The sequence below is a fragment of the Falco punctatus genome (genome assembly GCF_963210335.1).
Source record: "Falco punctatus genome assembly, chromosome: 3".
Classification (NCBI taxonomy): domain Eukaryota; kingdom Metazoa; phylum Chordata; class Aves; order Falconiformes; family Falconidae; genus Falco; species Falco punctatus.
Genome location: NC_137582.1, coordinates 29920231 through 29940082, shown reverse-complemented (window position 1 = coordinate 29940082; position 19852 = coordinate 29920231). Strand labels below are relative to the sequence as shown.

The following is a 19852-nucleotide window of genomic DNA, read 5'->3' as shown; positions in this document are numbered from 1 at the left end:
TTGCATGGTTATATGGCTAAGCAAGCACAGGTAAAATTGGTAAGAAAGCACCATGGAAATATTTAGCTCTTGACTAGCAGCCAGTTAGGGAGCAAGGGAAGCTTGAAAAGGTCAAGAGAGCCTGTCTGTTTACTTGCCACCTTCTAGAAGAATCTCCTCCTTTATACCAAGCTTCTTCAAGACAGCTGCAGATATTGCAAACAACCCTCACCATATTGTACCTTTGTGAGCAGCAGTTGCCTGTTCTCTCTTAGGAGCTTCACATGTCTAGCAGAGCAGTGTGCTACATTGACTGCTTCAAGGTTGCTGTGAAAGCCTTGCATAGGACCCTCTTCTTCCTCTCTCCAGGGGTAGAAGAATGGAGCAGTGGAAAGTGGTGCATCTGGTGCTCAGCCTGGCTGAGATCCATGGATTGCCGTCCTTCTTCTTGGTCTTTTGCTTTCATACAGTTACTTGGTCTTGGGTCTGCCCCCAGGGGATTGGCTCCCAGTGGTATAATGCTGAATATTCCTGCTATGACAGCTGGAATTGAAGTGCATGAAACATATTTTCCGGGTAGCCACAAAAATGTGTGTTTGTAAGTTTGGTACTTTGGGGATGTGTTCTCCACTGGTAGAGCAAGGGTTGGCCAGCAACATGAGGGCTGTGCCAGCAGCCTGGCTCAGCCTGCTGGGAAAATGAGGTGTTAAATGCCAACCATGGTGCATTAAACACCATCCAACTTGTAGAGTGAAGACAGAGAACCTTGAAGAAGACCCAGAAAATAAAGAGAGAACTGTGGGAGGACTGTATGAGGAGAAGCTGTACGACCATAATACAAACTGGTTATGTAAAAATGCAAACAGTGGACACAAACATGTACCTGGAACTAGAGCAAAGCAAGTCTGGACTGTCATCACCTCAGAAAAGCAGCACAGAAGCTTTCAGTGTGGATGAAAGGGTGGTATCAGGCTTGCATTAGTGACATCTGTTATCACATACACAGCCTTTGGCTTTGGGAACTTGTGTTTTGGGTTTTTTCTCATTAAAAATGGTTGCAATTTCACTTAAATTTTTGTTTTTTATTATCTTACATATCAGAATGTATACATATCAGAATGAGGTAACTAAAGCTCTCCTCTGTTAAGCATTGCTTTCTTTTGAAATAGTATTATAAAACACTGTTGGTGAGAATAGGAGTGTGTTGATATTAGATTTTTATTTTTTTTTAATTGAGAATTGGATCCTTTTTGGTGGAACTTTGGTGTAAGTAGGCTTATTTTCTGCTTATCAAGCTGGTAAATAAACTGAGATCTAAGGGTCCAAGGTTTCTGGATGAAAATTAAATACTAGTGAACAATAGAAGTTATGTTATGTTTGAATAAAAAGATCCCCATAAAACTAGGCATCGTTATTCAATGATTAGTACCCCCAACGTTACATTTCAAAGGGACTGGTAAAGTCATGCAAAATTGAAAATTTACAGCTTTATTATGTTTCAGAATTCAGTGACAGCTAATGAATGATTAAGTAGGAATTTTGGTTTATATGGTCATCTAATTGTATGATATTTGCATGCTATGTAATAAGTTTCCTAACAATTCAAAGACTTAAAATCACAGCAAACACACAGATGGTTTTTTCTCATTTCTGAAGTTGCTTGGGGAGAGTTGTGAGTTTAGTAAATTTAAAATTGTAACCAAATATCAAAAATTGTTACAAATGTATAAAATATGTTAAGTGCCAGAATGTAGGAGGGTTTAATTTGGTGTACATTGCAGAGCTGGTAGGACTGTCCTGAGTTAGTTTCCTGTGGCACCATGCTGTTAATGGATGGATCGGCAATGCTTTGTAAAGATGCTGCGCTACAGTATCGTTCGTTTTCCATTAATGTGCCATCAGGAACAAGTAAAATGGCTTTACTTAGAGATTAGCCCAATCTTTGCAGCTGTTTAGGATGGGCAGGAAGGAGGGATGAGTTAGTCCACTGACAACTAGGTGGCAGCCAGATAGCCTTTTTGATGTTCATGCCTGGTGCTCATGATGATAGCCTTGTAAGGAGCATATTTCTCTACTCTCCTTAGCTCTCTGAGCATGGCTTCTATGTTTCTAAAATACTGGTGCTAGAACTGACATGTATCCTGGAGGTCCATTTGCCTTGTGTGCTGAAGGAACAGGCCAGAGAGAAAGGAGGCCCCCTTGCACAGCCTGTGTTGACGATATTCTGAGAAGTGAGGAGATAACCTGGGAGAAGCTTTCATCAGTAATCTCCAGCAGTAATGACTGTTGCCTCCAGCAAAATTTTAAGCACTGGAAATATTCTACAAATAATACCATCCAGGTGTCCATGCTGCTAGGGCTCCAAACCTTTAATTTTTGGTAGCCACTATTACAAGCACCATTTACCTCTCTTTCCTAGTTTGAATGCCCTTAAATCATGTATTGCCTGTTACTGGATAGTACTGAACATTTAAGCAAGGCTGGGCATTTTGAGTGCAAAGAGTTAGTTCATTTTGCTCTCTGGCATACACACCAGAATATTGTGTTCATATTTGGGGATGCTGAGTAGGTTACTGAAACAGAAAAATAGATTGATAGACAGAAAAATAGATCAATGTGTAATGATTGTGTAGGACAGACTGAAGAATAACGTATAAAATCTCTTTATTAGAGAGAAAATATTTACTCACAATCTTCTTTTCTCTCGGTGAGTACCTTATGGTGGGGTAAAAATGAATTCTCTTTCTGAACTGGAGCATTTAGTTGCCTTCTATTACAGATATGTGGCTCTATCTACTTACCAGGTTTAGGACCCTATTAAAAATGTTTTCGACAGAACCAAGAACTATTGTTAAAATTTGCACTGCTGCTTAAGTTTCCACTCAGCTTCAGGTAGAACAGTTTTTTGTTGTGAAAGTGGGTAGTTTTATCCATGTCTTTGTGCCTAGGGGAGCTCTTGACTAAGCTTCTTCATAGCGCCAGTTAGTTCCAAGGCTGAATCTAGCTCCTGTGAGATGCTGTCTCACAACCTGAAACAATAAATTTTGAGGGGAAGGTAAAAGGAATTGCCATCTGAGGAATCCCAGCAACAGGGGACATGGCTGGAAGATGAGCGTTTAGCACGTCAGTCTTAGGTCCCTGTTTGCGGTCAGAGTCAGCTGTGGCTTTTGATGGTGCGTTAACAAACTCCTGGGCAGGAATCATCTCTTAGTGCAGGAATTTTTTCTGTCAATTTGTTCTTCAGTATGACAAAACTTCTTCATGATCTATGGCAAGCCCATTGCCAGTCCTCAGAAGTCTCCTTGAGTAAACAAGATTCATCCTGCACTGTTATCTTCATACTAGCAACTATAGATGGTCTTTTGAAAAGGAAGCAAGAGCTGTTGTGAGTTCACAATTATAGTTGGTGTATCTGGCATATATTCCCATCTCTTGTTTTAATTCTCCAAGTTTTTCTGATGCAAGTAGCTCTCAGACTACAAGAACCATTAAACTTCTGAAAAAATGCAGCAGAATGCTGAGTAGAATAATGAAAATATGTTTGTGTCCTCCTTGAACCTGTTAATGCTGACAGGCTGACCGAAACTAAGTTCCTTTTCTTGCTTTAAAAATACTTGATTATTATGAATGATTGTAAAAGCTGATACATTTTAAATGTTAACTATGAACTTCAACTAACAATACTTATAAAAACTACGCAGGGTCTGTTAACTCAACTTTATTATGTAGATCTTCTTTCTTGAAGTTGTGGGTATTATTCCATGCCAATATATCTGCATGTTTGTATGTGGAGGAGGGAGGCAATGCAGGTGGGTGGCTGACATGGTTACAGTGTATCTTTTTGTGTAATCAAGGAGCTCATCTCCTTCTTTCCTTTATTGCAGTTTCACATCCTTGAATGTCCCTCTGTTTCTTGAAGATGAAGAAAATGATTACATGCTTCTTTCTGCTATTTGGACACAGTCTGCTTTCCATTGTCTCTGTCATGGCAAAAGATCTCCCTGGAGGACGTTTCAGCCAAAGAAGGGATGTTAGCTCACAATCTCTACTAGGTAAGTTACAAAAAAGCCCAAGAGACCAAAACCCAAACAGCATCACCAAAAGGCATCTCAAATACAAATTATAAAAGGCATGAGCAGCTGGCCAAACCTTGGCTGAGTTAGTTTATAATAAAAAGGCGATTGCCATTAGCAAGCAGGAATGTGAGAAAGTTTGTTGACCGGTTAGTAGCCATTGAAAGAAGGTGTTTACTTTTGAGGTTCTAGATCTACTTTGTGTAAGTGATATGAAATAAATATTTGCTACAGGACTGTTTGGCAAAAAGATCTTATTTTCACTGTTCGGAGAAAATACATATTGGTCCATCAAGGTTCTGTCAAAGCTGCCTTTTACCATGCCAGCGAGTTTTAGCTGTCTGTATGTATGTGCTGTGCATAAGGATGATGGAATGGAAATCAGTGGCTATTGAAATGAGGCTTGTCATTGCATTACTTGATGCTAATCCCTTCATTTTGTCCACTTAATTGTATTTATAATGAGTAGATCATTTTTCCTCTTTTGCCAAAAACCTGAGGACAGGATCTAGCAGTTTTATCTTGTGTCTGTCATATTTTAAAAAATAAGGTTCATCTCTCTTGTTGATCATTAGTCAGTTTGCTGGTGAACTTTTTCATCTTGTAACAGTTCATGACTTACAGTAATCTTCTTTTGCTCATTGTTTAAGGTAATTGTCAGATTATGAAAATATAGCATGGATGGGGTTTGGACATGGCCCGTCATTAGGGATTCCCGATACACATCAATCTAATCAGATACTTCTCTCCAGCTGCTGGGAGATGTTAAGTGGCCTGCCTCCCTGTAAAGGTCACCTAACTTAGATGAACATGAGGAATGTGAAGTGTCCTGCAGAAGATATATTGGGAAGAAAGAAGAAAGCAAGCCAGAACATGGAAGAATGGGTGACAGAAAGGGGACCACCAAGTGAAAATCTTCCCCAAACAAAATGTAATCCTTTAAGTATGTAACATTCCATAAAATTCCATTTGCAATCTGTCCTTTGTTAATTTAAGAATATTGGTTTTCAGTTCCTGTAGAACAAATTTAAGCCAGGTCACAACAGATTTCTTTCTTTATCTTTCTCAAAGCCAATAGAAGTGGTCTTGAGATTCTTGGGGTTCTGCAACTGAAGGCTGACAACCACAGCTCTGGAGAACTAGTCCACCAAAAAACATGGATGTGGAACAGCAAAGAGAAAACCCACATTTACACCTTACTTAGCAAGACTCTCAAACTTTCTAAAATCCTAAATTCCAAAATGTGATTAAATAGTAGTCCCTCCTGAATATTTTAGGGTCCCCATCAAATACCCTAATCTAAAGTTTAACTTTAAGTAATAAACCTGTCTCGCTAGAAAATGAACACAATAGCAAGGTGTTATGTGGAGAAACTAAAAGGTTTCACATTTCTCGGTTTGCCTTTTTTTCCCTGTGGTTCTTTAAAAATGCTTTTATAACCTCTTCTTCCTATTTTAAATAATGGAAAATATATGAAAAGAATTAGCAGTCAATATAAATAACTTAATCTCTAAATTTTTATTTCTTTCTTCTTTCAAAAGCCAAGCAATTCCTGCATTTGGAAAATTCTGGATCCCTGTTCAGTTTGGCATGTGCAGGATGCAAACAGTTCTGGCAGCTCTGGCTGAAAGAACCTTTTCAAGACATTAAATGATGCAAGAAACTTGGGACATTCTCTGGTCCAGCCCATAAAAGTACGTGGCAGTTTGGAGTCAGACTCTTGGGCCTTGCATTCTGTTACAATAAATTAGGTCACCTGCTTCAGATTCAGCAGTGCATATAAACAGTGGCATGGTTAAAACGTGCCTCTCTGTAAAGAACAGAATGTGTAAAATGCATGCCACTCTGCTGGAAAGCTGTAGTGTTCCTTAAATGACATGAAAAAGAATGGGGCCAAACCATGTTCTCAGTGACATGAAGTCTATTGACTTAATAAAAACACTTCAGAACTACAGCAATTTAACAGGAATTAAAAGCTGTCCCATTCTATATAATAAGTATACTATAAATAGTAGTGGTGATGACAATTGCTGCTGTTGTGGAAATACTTGGCAGGCAAAAGTGAGCAATATAGCTGCAAAGAACCAACAGATACCTGGAAAAGTAACAAAAGTTTAGGTTGGGGTTTGGGTTTTTTTGGGTGAAGGTCTTTATGTTTTTAGGACTAAAATGAAGGATTTTGCCTTGTAAATATTAGTAGCATTAAAATAATTTTATTCCTTCTTTTTTTTTTTTTTTTTTTCATTTTGCTAACGTTTAAAACAAAAGTGTACTGTTGTGGTAACTATTTAGTGGTAAAATACTAATAGTGTCTATGTACAGAAGTAAAACTCCTTGCTCCAGGAAGCTGACAATGTAAACAGGCAAAATGGGATGAATGAAAAATCCTGTGGGATTGTCCACATAGTGATAAAAGTACTGTGAGATCCAGCTTTAGGAGGATTTACTTTTTTGGCAGCCATGCACTAATACTTCATAGATTTCTTAATTGTCTTGTTAGGGCTAATAGCCTGTATGTTTTAATGAAGGTTTCAGAAGGAATGAGCTATGTCTTTTCTATGTTTTTCTTATCCCTAGTTTTTTTGCTAAACCTGAATGCGTGTTTTTGTTTAGCAAATCCTTGCATTGCTTGTTGTTGTTTAAAATTATTATTCCTATAGCTAATAATTTCCATTAAAGATCTAAAAGTTTTGTGCAAGGCTCAATTGGACATAGAACTCTTTCTGTGTGGGCCTTGGAAGGCAAACTGTTTTTCAGGTTTTTCTTTCTTGAAACACTGACTCAAACTTCAAAGTATTTAAAGTTGTCAATTGTGCCAACTTAATTAAGTTGGTTAACATCTTCTTACATCTTTCTTGTAGCATATTAGTTGTAGAATACGTGTAGTTGCTTTAGAGGTAGAAAATACATATGTATTTCTTGTAATAACAGAATTTGTGTTAATTGCTGGAAAATATTGCTTTTAATGTATATGTATTTATGTTTTAAATTATCATTTCCATAGTCCTGCAAGATATTGTGAAATAACAGAAAGAAACAGGATGGTACATTTGTCTTTACTGTAGCAGAAGGCAGTTGCCTTTCCCCTTATATGACTCTTGAACTGGATTTTGCCTTCTCTTTCCCCTCGTCAGTTTGATCCTAGGTATCCTGATTCCTTAAAGGAAATTAATCTTTTGGTTTAGAATCTTGTCTTTTAAAGACTTTATCAGAGCTCTGAAGAGGTTTTTACTTAGCTCTCTGACAAAATCATTGCTCCTGCTGAGCACAGCTGCTTTTTTAGATTATACACAGATCACTGAAAGCACAGTTTGCCAGTTTAGCATAGCTTTTTGGATACTAAAGAAAAGCAGTAATGGAAATATAGTGCTACATGGTTATAAAGATAAAATTAAGTCTGTTACATTAGCTCATTTCTTTCAAATACAACTGGAATAGACTTATGCACCTAAACAGACTGATGGAGAGCCGTGTCAGTTGTCCAGAGTGGTGATTTCCACACTGTGATTTCAAGGCCACAGTCAGAGATCCACAGCACCTTTCAGCAGGTTCTATATTCAGAAACAACACGTGCCCAGTCCTTGCAAGATGTAGCTTTTTTTGGTGTTTGATGTTGTGGGTGGTTTTGGTAGCACAGATGTGGGATTTATGCCCTGCTGCATCTTAATCGTTTATTGTAAAACAAAGCAAAGCAAAATTTCAACATTGTGGAAAACCCACAAGATTTTTGTTTGTTTTTTGTTGTTGTTTTTTTTTTTCTTGGTGAACTCTGTTCTTGTAAACTGAGCATGTATTTTACGTCACATGGGCATGTTTCTTTGGAAAGCTCTGAAGTGCATGCATGGGAATAATTGAATAAGCTGTAGAATAATATTCTAAGCAATAACATTCCTTCTGTTCTTTAGGAATATAAAATGTGCACCTACCTGGTTTTGAAAAGAACTATTTATGTGAGGAGAAAAGCTAATTTAGGGGGCATTAATTTAGATGCTACAAGATCCCAGAAGAAAGAAACTACAAGAGATTAACTGGTGCTGCACAAAATTGAATGGGGAATGGAGGCCAAGAAGGAAATGTACTTGGCTCCTGTTCAGTAGAAACTGCTGCTAAACACAAATGTCCCCGTCTGTGTTAAATTGTATTTTGCAACAAAATATATAATAATTTATTTCTTCATTTTATAAATATCATTCCACTAATATGAAGAGAACTAATATGAAGTACAAATAGTGCTTACTAAATTTATGAATCACTCGCTACAGTCAGTTAAAATTATTCCAAACATTCTTGTATCCAAGCCAGCTCTTAAACTTGTGTATTTGTAACTTCGAGGCTCAAGAACATCATCAGGTTAACCATTCTGGGTTACATTTTAGCCGCAAATAAAAGGGGAAAATATGTGTCAATAATGAGTCTGGTCATGATAACAACTACATTATGTGTTTGATATATGATGCTGGTATAGTATTTGGGGAGATCAAAACTATCCTAGGCAATAAAGGTAGGAAGAGGTTGCAAATTACATCTTTTGAATTATCATGTATTTAGCCAAAATATAAGCAAAATCCTAACCAAACTTTTATAAGGATATAAGATAATAAAATGTATCAATTTGGACTCTCTCTGATCAAAACATAAAATTGCCATATAAACAGAGGTGTAACATTTGGAAAGAGAAAGCACAAAGCATTTTACAGTGTGTGAAATCACCTGTTTCTTCCTTCAGAGGTGTGTAGGTACATCTTACAATCATTGTGCCTCAACACGTTATTAGCAATTGTGTGCTTTGCTTCCCAGTAGTGATTGTGTCAATGGCTGAGATGTCTCCCATGGACTTTATACCAAGCCTTGAAACTTGTGCTTTCATCTTAATCTCTCAGGTATCGGCTTCTCCCCTGCAATAATTGTTGTCAGTCATCTACCTGGCTGAGGTCTAAAACAGCAGCAGGAAGGTGGCACTTGCTCAGACCACCCCAGTCTTCCAGTTTCAGGGTTTAGTTTGCAGTGGGAGACCCTCTCTCTGTGGTGCTGAGGCTGTGCCTTCCCAGCCCTAGCAGGGGTCCTGGAGTCCGAGAAGGTGGGATCTGAATGGCAATCGCATCCCTGCCTGGCTATTTGTTCCTTGCAAAAGCTGTTATTCCTTAAGCAGGCCCAATTAATGAGCCATGAGGGCTATCTGGGACTGTAACAGACCCCAGGGGTTTGTGTCCTATTCTGAGTACGCTCATCTGCAGCCAATTATCATGGAGATCAGAAAGTTTGGATTGTGGTTTGTGTTAGCAATTTTTAGCCGCATGACAACATTATGCTTGCCAACTGTCATATTTGGTATTCACTATTAATTTTCAATTCATGTATTAAAATAGCATTCACTTTCAAGCTGCTTAAAGGGAAATTCAGTAATTAATGTTATATGGGATATAATTCTATTTCTAGCAGCAGAAGACGTGTTATTGTATTTATTTAATTTGTATTTCCTCTAATAAAGCTTTTTCTTCTCTTTCCTCTTTCCTGTTTTCTCTCTAGTCTTTGTTTTCTTATTATCTTTTCCTGCCAATTTCCCCCCCCCCCCCCCCTTTTATTTTATTTTTTTAAAGAGGTTTTTAAATTTTCCACAAAAAGGAAAGAACATCTGCTGGTACAGAAAAAACAGTGTCATGTACTGAACTGCAAATGCTCTCTGTATTTCTGAAATTGTTTGTTACAACCCCCACAAATTACTGTGAAATACCATTTCTGTTTGAAAAAGAGTTTGCCTTGACAATAATTCACTGATTAAAATTGCAAACTTTTTTATTTGTATGTTCTCAACAATCTCAAAGTCTCCTCTGTGTATTTTGTCTTGAAGGACCTCAGGCCAAAAGAAAGAACACCAAACGTTCAAAAGTATGATGGTTTTGACTTCATTGTGAGTACTTTAGCTTAATAATTAAAAAAGCACATATGTGCAAAATTAACTTGAAAGTCTTGGAAACAGCATTTACATAACTTAAAGAACACCTCATTTTATAGGCACAAGTGGGTAATCAGACACTATTGTGAATGAAGACAACGTGCCTTTAAGTTGCTGTGGAAGCTAGAAGACACTATCTACTTATTTAAGTACTGCTGAAATGGTAGAACTAATGGTTTGTCAGTGGGAATGATGCCCCATATATTTTGGGGGGCAGGGGGAAATGGTGTATGGTACTATCCCATGGTGCGGTTTCTGAAACTACTCTGGAAAAGAGTATAATACTTAAACTGTTACCAATGGATAGAAATATGTGGTTTCAGATCAGCTGATTAATGAGTAATGTTGAGGTTGCTAATAGCTTGCCTGTAAACAAAGACATGGATGACTTTTAGAAAAACAAAAAAAAAGCATGGATAGGAGTTTTTAAAACATTAAGCTAATGTCCTGAAAGCAGAACAGCGCAAACTCATTCAGGTCACATTTTTTCACTTAATTTTCTACGCTGCTACTGCTATTTACTGTTATTATTTACTTTTTCTATCTGTTCCTTCTGTAATAATTTCTGTTCCATTGCAACAGTGCCCCAGGTAGCTCAGGCAAAATGAGAGTTTCAGATCTTTGAGGAGAAAGATATGAAGATCATCTTCTCCCATGCAATCACCCTTTTTTGTGTTGGTTGTGATTTGTTGTTTTACAGATGTGTGCAGGGAAAGACAGTCAGTCACAGGCAGAGTCAATGCCTCCAGGCTGTCTGTGAGAACTGGGTTCAAAGTAGTTTTAACTGTGTGTAGTTTCTCCGTCGTGGCTCAGAAAATTCCTTGTCTCTCACGGGTGTGAGCTATGCTTAACTGAGAGCACGTAACATTTGTTTCTGTCAGGAAACAGTTGGTAGATGTTGATGCTTCTGGGACTGGACTGGGGATATCAAGATGCTTAATCCCTCTGTCCGGGTCTTTTTCTGCCCACAAGGGAAAGCAACCCACTCCTCGGTCCTCCTGACCATTAAGCAGGTTTGACTCCTGTCAGAAGACCCGACAGTTTCCATCTCAGAACAGCTGAAATATATGAAAAAAAACTAAGGAACCTGAGAGTATCCCCACACCATACTTCAGCTTCATGCCAGAGACAGAACCAGTCTAAAGAAATGGAGACATAGTAGGAGTCAGTTTTGGGACTCTGGAATTGGAGGGACTTCTTATTAATAATGACCTTCTTGTTTTGGAAGGGATGGCAGGGAAGGAAAAGAAATAGTGAGGTGAAATGACAACAAGGTAACGGACTCTCCTGCAGTGACTGATAACGAAGCATTTGCATGTGGTAAGAAATGGAAATCTCTGGACAAGAGCATCCTGCTGTAGAGTTGTCCCAGAAATTTTGGAAGTTCAGAAAAGGTTTTGTCAGAGGCAATAAAGAAATGTCTGAAGGCTGTGTTGCATTTGAGATTGTTCCAGAGGAAGAAGTATGTAAGGAGGAATGGGTGAGCTGCCAAACTCATAATGAGTCTTTGGGTTAGGGCCAGACGCCTGTGAGTTTGGGGAAAGGTTCAGAGCAAGGATGGGGCCAGGGAGTATGGGGGCAGGTCTTGGACCCAGGGTCTGTCCCAGAGCTGGCAAGAGCTGGTGTCACCTGCAGAACCAAGTGCAGCACATACATGTGCCAGGAAAGGGTTACTGAGCAGTTTCTAACATTTACTTCCAGAACTAGGTAGGATTATATCTGAAATGTACCGTACTATCCTTTGTCCTTCTTGGAAGGTAACTTGCACAAAACGTCTTACTAGAGCCAAGAAGTGCTTGGAATTAGTGCTATTCTTCATTTACTCTTGGCAACAACCACAAAATGCGTTTTTCAAAAGCAACGTTACATTTACTGCTATGTACTTCGTGCTTGATCTTTGCAAATGAAGCTACTGTGGTTTCCTAGAAGGTATATATAGGTAATATGTAAGTATGTGTTTCTTCCCATCTGAGCATTTTGCTCCTGCTATATTTATGAATTAATTGCAAATTTAAGTATTCTTTACTTGTATGATTGTATGGCAATAAAATTAAACCTTCTTGATGAACTACGAAATCCTTTGGAAATATCTGAGAATCTGTCAAATCCAATCTTTTTGGCTGGATATTTAGCTAGGGAAAACCTGAATTCTGGACTTTAAGAACAAATATTTGACACCCAGCAAGTTCATACACTTTGAAACAAATTTGTTAGGAGTTATACTGCGATTTATAAGGAAAGAAGTTGTAAAGAAAAGAGAGGCCAGTAAGGCTGAGGACTAGAGGGAAAATGAAATAACAAAATGGCAAAGAAAGAAGAGGAATTTAGGAAAGAGTTTTATAATGTGCAAGCCAGGAGAACAGTTTTCTCCTCTTTTATTTAATTTTTCTGTTACTCAAAAGATAGAATGTAAAAATAAACCTGGTGTTATTGCTGGCATTGTCACAGCACGTGTAATTTTTTGTATTTGCATTACTGTAGAGTTAGCTAAGAAACAATATATTGAGTCTCAACATTGCCACTAATGCATTGCCTGTTTAGGCAATAATTTTTCTATTATCTCATATTTTCTTAACTGATCTCATCCTTCTTTTTTGCTTAAATTGTCTTACTCTATAACAAACATCTTAATGGAACTAGTATTTACTTGTTATAAATTACTTTTTCAATGTCTTAACTTCGCTGCAGTGTTTACCAAGTTGAGCTAACCTCCTTTTGCTTTGCATAAAGCAATATCATTCTTCAACATTTATCCATTCTCATATATTAGGATAAAGACCTACATAACCAAATAAGTAATATCAAAGTTAAAAAAAAAAAAAAAGGGAATAAGGAGTCATAAAGATATAGGACAACAATAGAAAATAACTAACTCATTTTTAAACAATTAATCTTATCAAGGGAGCTGGCTTGCAAAAACTTTTGGAAAATCACCATCTAAAACTTTGGTCCTTTTCATGTGTTTAGTTTGAATGTCCCAAAATGGAATTGTTTCAGGAAATTTAACAGTGCTAAGGGACATTCTTGGGCATTGGGACTCCACCGTTATTGTTGCTGTTAAATTGCTGGAGTTCTCTGGCCCGCAGTGATTAGCACTCCCCCAGCAGTCCCTGTGCATGGTTCAGAGGCTGCAAGAGGACTGGGATTATTCCCAATAGGCAGCTTGCATACAGCCATTCTGTTTTAGTGGGAAGGTGAGTTTAATACTGTGGATGCAATCCAGCTGGCCTCTGAGCTTAGCTTGTATCTTAGACTGCTCTCTGGCACTGAGACCAGTGGTATAAAATGGCCTGCTTCTGTACTACTAAATACACTGAGCTTACAAGAGTGGTTGAATCCACATTGCATATTAGGATGAGTCCCTGGCTCATGCTACTTCCCATATCATGCCTGAGGATTGCTTGAGAAAATGTTAATTGTCCTAAGATGAACAATACCAGGAACTATTCTAATGATTTAACAGCCTAGAGATAGTCAGTTCCAATGCTCAGGAAAACTCCCTGGCAGCGCTTTAGTTATATTAAGGCAATGTAGCATTAGTTAGATATAAGCTGAGAGGGTACAAACACTTTCAGATAGAGACCCTGGGTGGGTGAGCAAAGTCAAAGCAGCGTGAACTTCATCAAAGCCAAAGTAGGGGTTCAGGCTTGAGCGTAATTTGCTTTGAGAAAGGAGTAGAAGAAAACCTGCAGGGATCAGATAAAATAACTTAATAGAACTTTCAGAGCTAGAGGAAATTAAGATGCTCAATGTGAAATATTCTTTTAAGCTTTGTTTTATGTATCTCTCAGTAATTGATTCCCAGCTGGGTTCTTCCAAGTAGAACTGAAATGTCCTTGTGTTGTTAACTTTGCAAAGGTAACATCGCTGTAACTGTTACTGACAGACAAACTGCATATTGATTGGAGGAGGAGAACATATTGACTTGACCTTTCCTTCCTTTGCCTTGTCTGTCCTTGTCTTGCGTCTCCTGGCCTTGCCTTTGGATAATACAGCTCACAGTGAGAGGTTTTTTTTAACTTTTGTGTTGGCAATACAAAACCTCTGCTGACTTAGAAGCAGGTTTATGGATGAGTAGCTCTTTTCAATGAGCATGTCACTTTTCATAAGAAGAGTGGAAGGGAATTACTCTTGGGTACGAGGATGTTTGCCAAGTTGTGAGAAATGTCCTTGTTCAAAATGAGAGCTGGTAACAGGAAGAGGTTATAGTTTACAGGGCAAGTGCAAAAACATGCAACTGCTAAAAAGGTATCACTGAAAGTTTATCTGGGGGGATGAGTGTTCAGATCCGTTAGTCATTACTGATTGCCACTCCTCAAAATACCACCCAGCTGAAGTTTTACTTAGTAAATTAGTTACGTTTTATTTTTCATGGATCTCAGCTAAATCAACTTTAATAATTATAAGGTCATTTTGTATACATTTAAATTTGGAAATGTTTGTTATTTCTATAGATGTAGTTTTGCTAATGAAAGTAGTTTTGAAATATACTGTATTACATTCAGCCCAACAGTTTTTTCTTAAGTAATTTAGCACAATGGGGTGTGTTTCTAGTAGTACTGTCTACTAATGCCGTCCAGGTTTTTTCCCAACAAGATTCATGCCTGACTTCAAAATACATAACTGAGTCTTGTCAGACTGGGATCCAAATTGTTATATTCAGATGAAAAGGACTCAACACCATGGCTCTAGTTTTGACTTGTTTTAAGGAAAATAAAATAGCAGTCATTTTACCCTTCTCCCTTCTCTGTCCTTCCCCTCACATACACAGACATATTCTTAGGGGTTTTTTTCTGCAGTTATCTTTCTTTCCCCTTGCTCTGCTCCCACAAATAATATCTTCGCATTATCTTTGTATTAGAACTGTGCTGGAATATTTCATCTTATATTAGTAAAACTAATTAATAATTAGATATAACACTAAGATAATAAGATGGAAAGTAGTTGTCAGGATATCTGTATCCCATTAGAACTGGAATTTTGTTTCTGCTCAATTTGGCTTGCATTCAACGTCCTCCGATTTTGAAAGACTAAGCAACCCTAGCATATTCCTATGCTTATGAATAAAGCCATATTGTAGGCTGTGCATGAATAAATCCAGGCAGTCATTTTTATTGTCATCAAAGAGCATTTTTATTCTATGCCCACAAATATTCTTGGTAATCTATGAAAGAAGCCTCTGAGTTAACAAGTGAGAACAGGCAGCTTTCTCACCCCTTGCCTTGGCAGAAGTACATGATTAGCATTCATCAGCAGTCACAAGTGAACTCATGTAAAGGCTTGCCTACAGACAGATGTTTTTCCAATTGAGTCTTTGATTGGCCCACTTGTACTTGTGCAGTATGACATGACCTTCAATTATACAGTCAAATACTACGTTTCCACCGAGCATTTGCCTCATTCAGTGCACAAGACGGATGAGAGCGCACTGGGAATTGAATTGGGTTGGGAAATAAGGGAGATTATTGATTAGGGGTCTCTCAACTTAGTGAAATGAGCATTCTTGCCACCTTTAATCTTTCAAGCCAGGCAGACAAATGGGCAACTAGTTACTTCACAGGTCTGTTCATAACCACGGGAATGGAAGAACAGGAGCAGACATGCTGACTGAAGCCACAGGTCTACCTAACATGGTGTCCTGTCTCTGACAGCAGTCAAAATGTGATGCATATGAAAATGTTTAAGGACAAAACAATAGTACCTAAAGGCATCCCCCCAACTGCCATGCTTTTTTGGCTCAGGGATTTCCTAATCTGGAGGGATCTTTAATGTCAGTATTAAACCTCAGAAATTTCTCTTCACCAGCATCCCGTTAAGCCCTTTAAAGTCCTTTAATCTTTTGCTTTATGCTGCCTTCTGCAGCAAGGCTCACAGCTCACCTCTCCCTGCTTGTCTTAAGCCTGTCATGTGAATGGTCAGTCCCTATCCATTCTCATCGTGCAACTCATGCATGTGTCTCATATTCTTTCAAAAAAAGGTTACTAAGCAGAAGCCAGAGGATATACCCAGGGTCCCAGGAGGCTTGTAGCATGCCCAGAAGGCAGCCAGCCTTCACTTCAGCTGTTATCTGTGATAGCTTGGCCTGCCTGCCTGTGCAATTGTCAGATATAGACACACTGTGTGGTATTTCTGCTTCACTGGAAAAAAAAAGACTGCCGATGGGTGGAAAGTGTATGAGTGGTCTTTTGGCCAGGTTGAGTGCCACTGTAGACAGCAGGATTTTCTCTCTGATGCAGCTACAGAATTTCTGTGTGATGCTGAGGTAGTCCAAGATGAGACTTTTCCCAGATGTCCATTAATTATGCATTTGAAATCATGGGGTTTGATTTGCAGAAGTGCTGAGCAGTCACAGCTGCAGTTGACGTCATTGAGAGCTGTACTTTGTACATGCAAAGTGCTGCTTAATGCCAAGTTCCCTGAAAAATCAGTCCCTTCACATCTTGTATCAGCCACTGCAATTAACAGATGCTTTTGACCCACATTTCTTTGTGTTCTGTTTTCCCTTTTTGTAATGGAGGACTGATTCCATCCTGCCTCACTGGAGTGTTCAATTTCTAAATTCTCAGGGACTACCACAAAAAGAAGCACAGTGCAGCCTGTTCAAATAGTAACTATGTAATTCAGAGGGCACTTCCAGCCTGTGTGGGGTTTGAGCTTAAAATCTCAACAACAGTGACAAAACAAGGTACAGCACAAGTATCTACCCATTCCACTGCCATTGGTCATGCTGGGCACTGATTTCCCTCCAAAAAATAAATAATCTACTGATCATTTAACAGACAGCTTTTGTTACTTACTTGAGGCTGAATTTATATTGCCCAAGTAGCCTTAGTTCTGACATCTCCTATTTTTCCTGTATTTTCCCAGTGTTTGTCTTTGTTTAGACAGCATGTTTGAGACATCGGGTCAACCTGAACCAGTTTGCATTTTGAAATTATTGTAAAGTATTTTTGTTTGCATTTTGCCTTCCAGAAAATACTTGCAACAACAAACGCCTGGACCTCGTCTTCATCATTGACAGCTCTCGCAGTGTACGTCCTTATGACTTTGAAAAAGTGAAGGAGTTCATTTTAACCATCTTGCAGTTCCTGGACATCAGTACTGATGCCACCCGCGTAGGTCTGATTCAGTATGGCAGCACAGTCAAACATGAGTTTTCACTGAAGACATTCAGGAGGAAGCAGGATATCGAAAGAGCAGTGAAGCGGATGATGCACCTGGCAACTGGCACTATGACTGGACTGGCTATTCAGTATGCAATGAACATTGCATTTTCAGAATCAGAAGGAGCTCGACCTCTGAAGCAGAATGTGCCCCGAATTATCATGATAGTGACCGATGGGAGACCTCAGGATCCAGTGGCAGAGATTGCCACAAAAGCACGTAACTCAGGAATCCTGATTTTTGCCATTGGAGTGGGAAGAGTAGATATGAACACGCTGAAGTCCATTGGGAGTGAACCGCATGAAGAGCATGTGTTCCTGGTTGCTAATTTCAGTCAGATTGAAACATTGACATCTGCCTTCCAGACTAAACTTTGTGGTAAGGTTTTTATCTATAGATCTGAATGCACAGATGAAAGTAAAACACAGGGGGGAAACCTATGCATTATATATATATTTTTTTTAACATGGAAGCTTATCTCTCAGAATATATATACTGAAAAAAGGGAGACCAGCCAGACAACATTCAGAACAGCAGTCATACATATGGGGAAAAACGTACTCTACTGCTAAATGCCATAAAATATGATCTAATTCCTAGTGGTCATGAGGAGTGAGGCAAATACACATACCATGATTTTCCTATTCATTGCATAATAGCAATAAATTTGCAACCCTTTGCTATTTAAATATTAGATAAGTTGTTTCACCTATTGATTTTTAATGTGACCTCCCTTAGCACTGAAACTTCAAACTGATAAACAGTGTTTTGGTTATTCAAAAAATTCTGTAGAGTTTGTGGATCTCTCTTCCAAAGTTTACGTATTAATTCTATGCAAACAATTATCTCCATGCATGCCTTGTGACTGGAAATGAGACACAGAGACATGGTAGGATTTTTATTCAATCCATTTTAAGTACAGAAAGTTAGGAGAAGCCATTACAGTGATATTACTCATTCATACAATAAAGTAAATAATGTTTTAATAGGTATTAATTTGCAACAATCACTTCCATCTGTAATTCCCTGATAAGAAGTTACCTTTTACAAATATCATGACATACATAATTCATTTTATTCCAATCTATGTACTTGATATAAATTTTTTTTGTTAGTTTTTCCTAAGACAAATATGAAAGATCTTCATACAGATTTGGCATTAAGCTGAGGCATTTTCAGCAGAGTCCAGAAAAAGAATGCATAGTGAGACTGAATGCTTACTCATCTCTAGGGATGCTTTTGCCAGAAAAGAACTGAGGCTTATTGTCAGGATAGTCTGGAGAATTTTCCTTACTCGATCTTTTCCAAAACTGTTTCAAAGAGCAACAGAGCTCCAGCTGAACTGCATCAGCACAGAACACCATCACAGACATTCATCAGATAATAGATTTTTTCCTGTTTCTTCCTTGCCATATAATTAGCTGGAGTAGTAAGATACATAACTAAACATGGATTGAGAGTTTAAATGGAATGAAGAGAAAGTGCTTCAAAACTTCATTTTACTGGATTTTTTTAATTGCATTTTAGAAACAAATCCAGTACAAATACCACTTACTTGTTTTTTTCTGACTAGGCAGTGTCCAGTAAATGTATTAGTGTTTTATAGCTCATTTTTAATCCAAATACTTGTGATCCTCAATAAAGCCACCCCCACCCCACCCACCCCCACAGATGAAGGAGTATGGAGGTGACAAGGATTGCTGCCGCCTCCTTTTCTCAGGGAATGCTCCAGAACATTTGCTATGTCAGGAATTGAAGGTGAGATCCAAAAATGCACATAAAAACCCAGGCCCAGGTGCAACAGAGAATTTAAGCTGTTAGATTCTTACGGATTTCAACTTAAGGGACTAAATTGCAGATAGGATCCTTAATGTTTTATTGAGTCTGGGCCGTGAAGCAGTGTTCAGCTTGCTGAATTTCAAGGCAGCAATCTAAGCATCCATAGCCTCTGCTTCCTAGAGCGCCTACATTCCTCCCAGGAAATGTGTTTAGTTTTTTTAAGTCCTCCCCAGTGTGGACCGAGAGGCAGTATCATTGTAGCAGAGCTGAACATCTGGACACCTTGTTTATTTGCTAGAGCAATTGAAGGCACCCCTCTGGTCAAGTCTCCTGGCATGTAGTCTGCTGGGTTTCACGCTATGGGAAAAGACCTTGGCACCTAAGCTGTCCTTGTGTCTGTATTGCCCTTATGTCTGTGGGAATGTGTCTTCATGGTTCCTGTGAAGATAAGAGAAAAACCTGGCCAAGTAATGAAGTTCTGTGGGGAAAATATAAAGTAAACCAAATTAACCACTGTTTCCCCATGGATGACAGAAATCACCTGGTGCCTAGCAGCTATATTCTCAGAAGAGTCCATATAAATTGGATGTGCTCCACCCTCTATTAAATCAGACTTTCCCTATAGTTGCTGCCTCTGGCTGTTAAAGATTTAGGGTATCAGAAACAGCAGTTGAAGCCAGGGGATCCCAGGCACCTCTTTTTATTACTGGTCAGCGAGGTAAAAGAGAAGCAAACAATATCCTGGGAAATCAGAGGCGTGAAGAATGAGGCAAGAGTTGAAAACTCAGAAAAAGATAAACAGAAATGGAAACAGAATCCAGGAAAGGAGGTGAAGATTAAATAGAAGAAGAGAGAGAAAGACAAAAGCTGGGATCGGTCAGGAGCAAATGAAGTCTTCTATCAT

The 19852-nt window shown here is 38.6% G+C and overlaps 1 protein-coding gene across 6 annotated transcripts in view; it reads left to right on the top strand.

Annotated features, from left to right (window-relative positions):
* Positions 1 to 19852, top strand: part of MATN2 (matrilin 2) — an 80509-nt gene that overhangs the window by 10752 nt on the left and 49905 nt on the right. For all 6 annotated transcript variants that reach the window (XM_080380111.1, XM_080380114.1, XM_080380113.1 and 3 more), the window contains exons 2-3: positions 3864 to 4031; positions 16978 to 17547. In XM_080380111.1, coding sequence (XP_080236237.1) covers positions 3878 to 4031; positions 16978 to 17547 — 724 coding nt within the window. In that variant the 5' untranslated portion in view covers positions 3864 to 3877. The remainder of the gene's footprint in view (positions 1 to 3863; positions 4032 to 16977; positions 17548 to 19852) is intronic.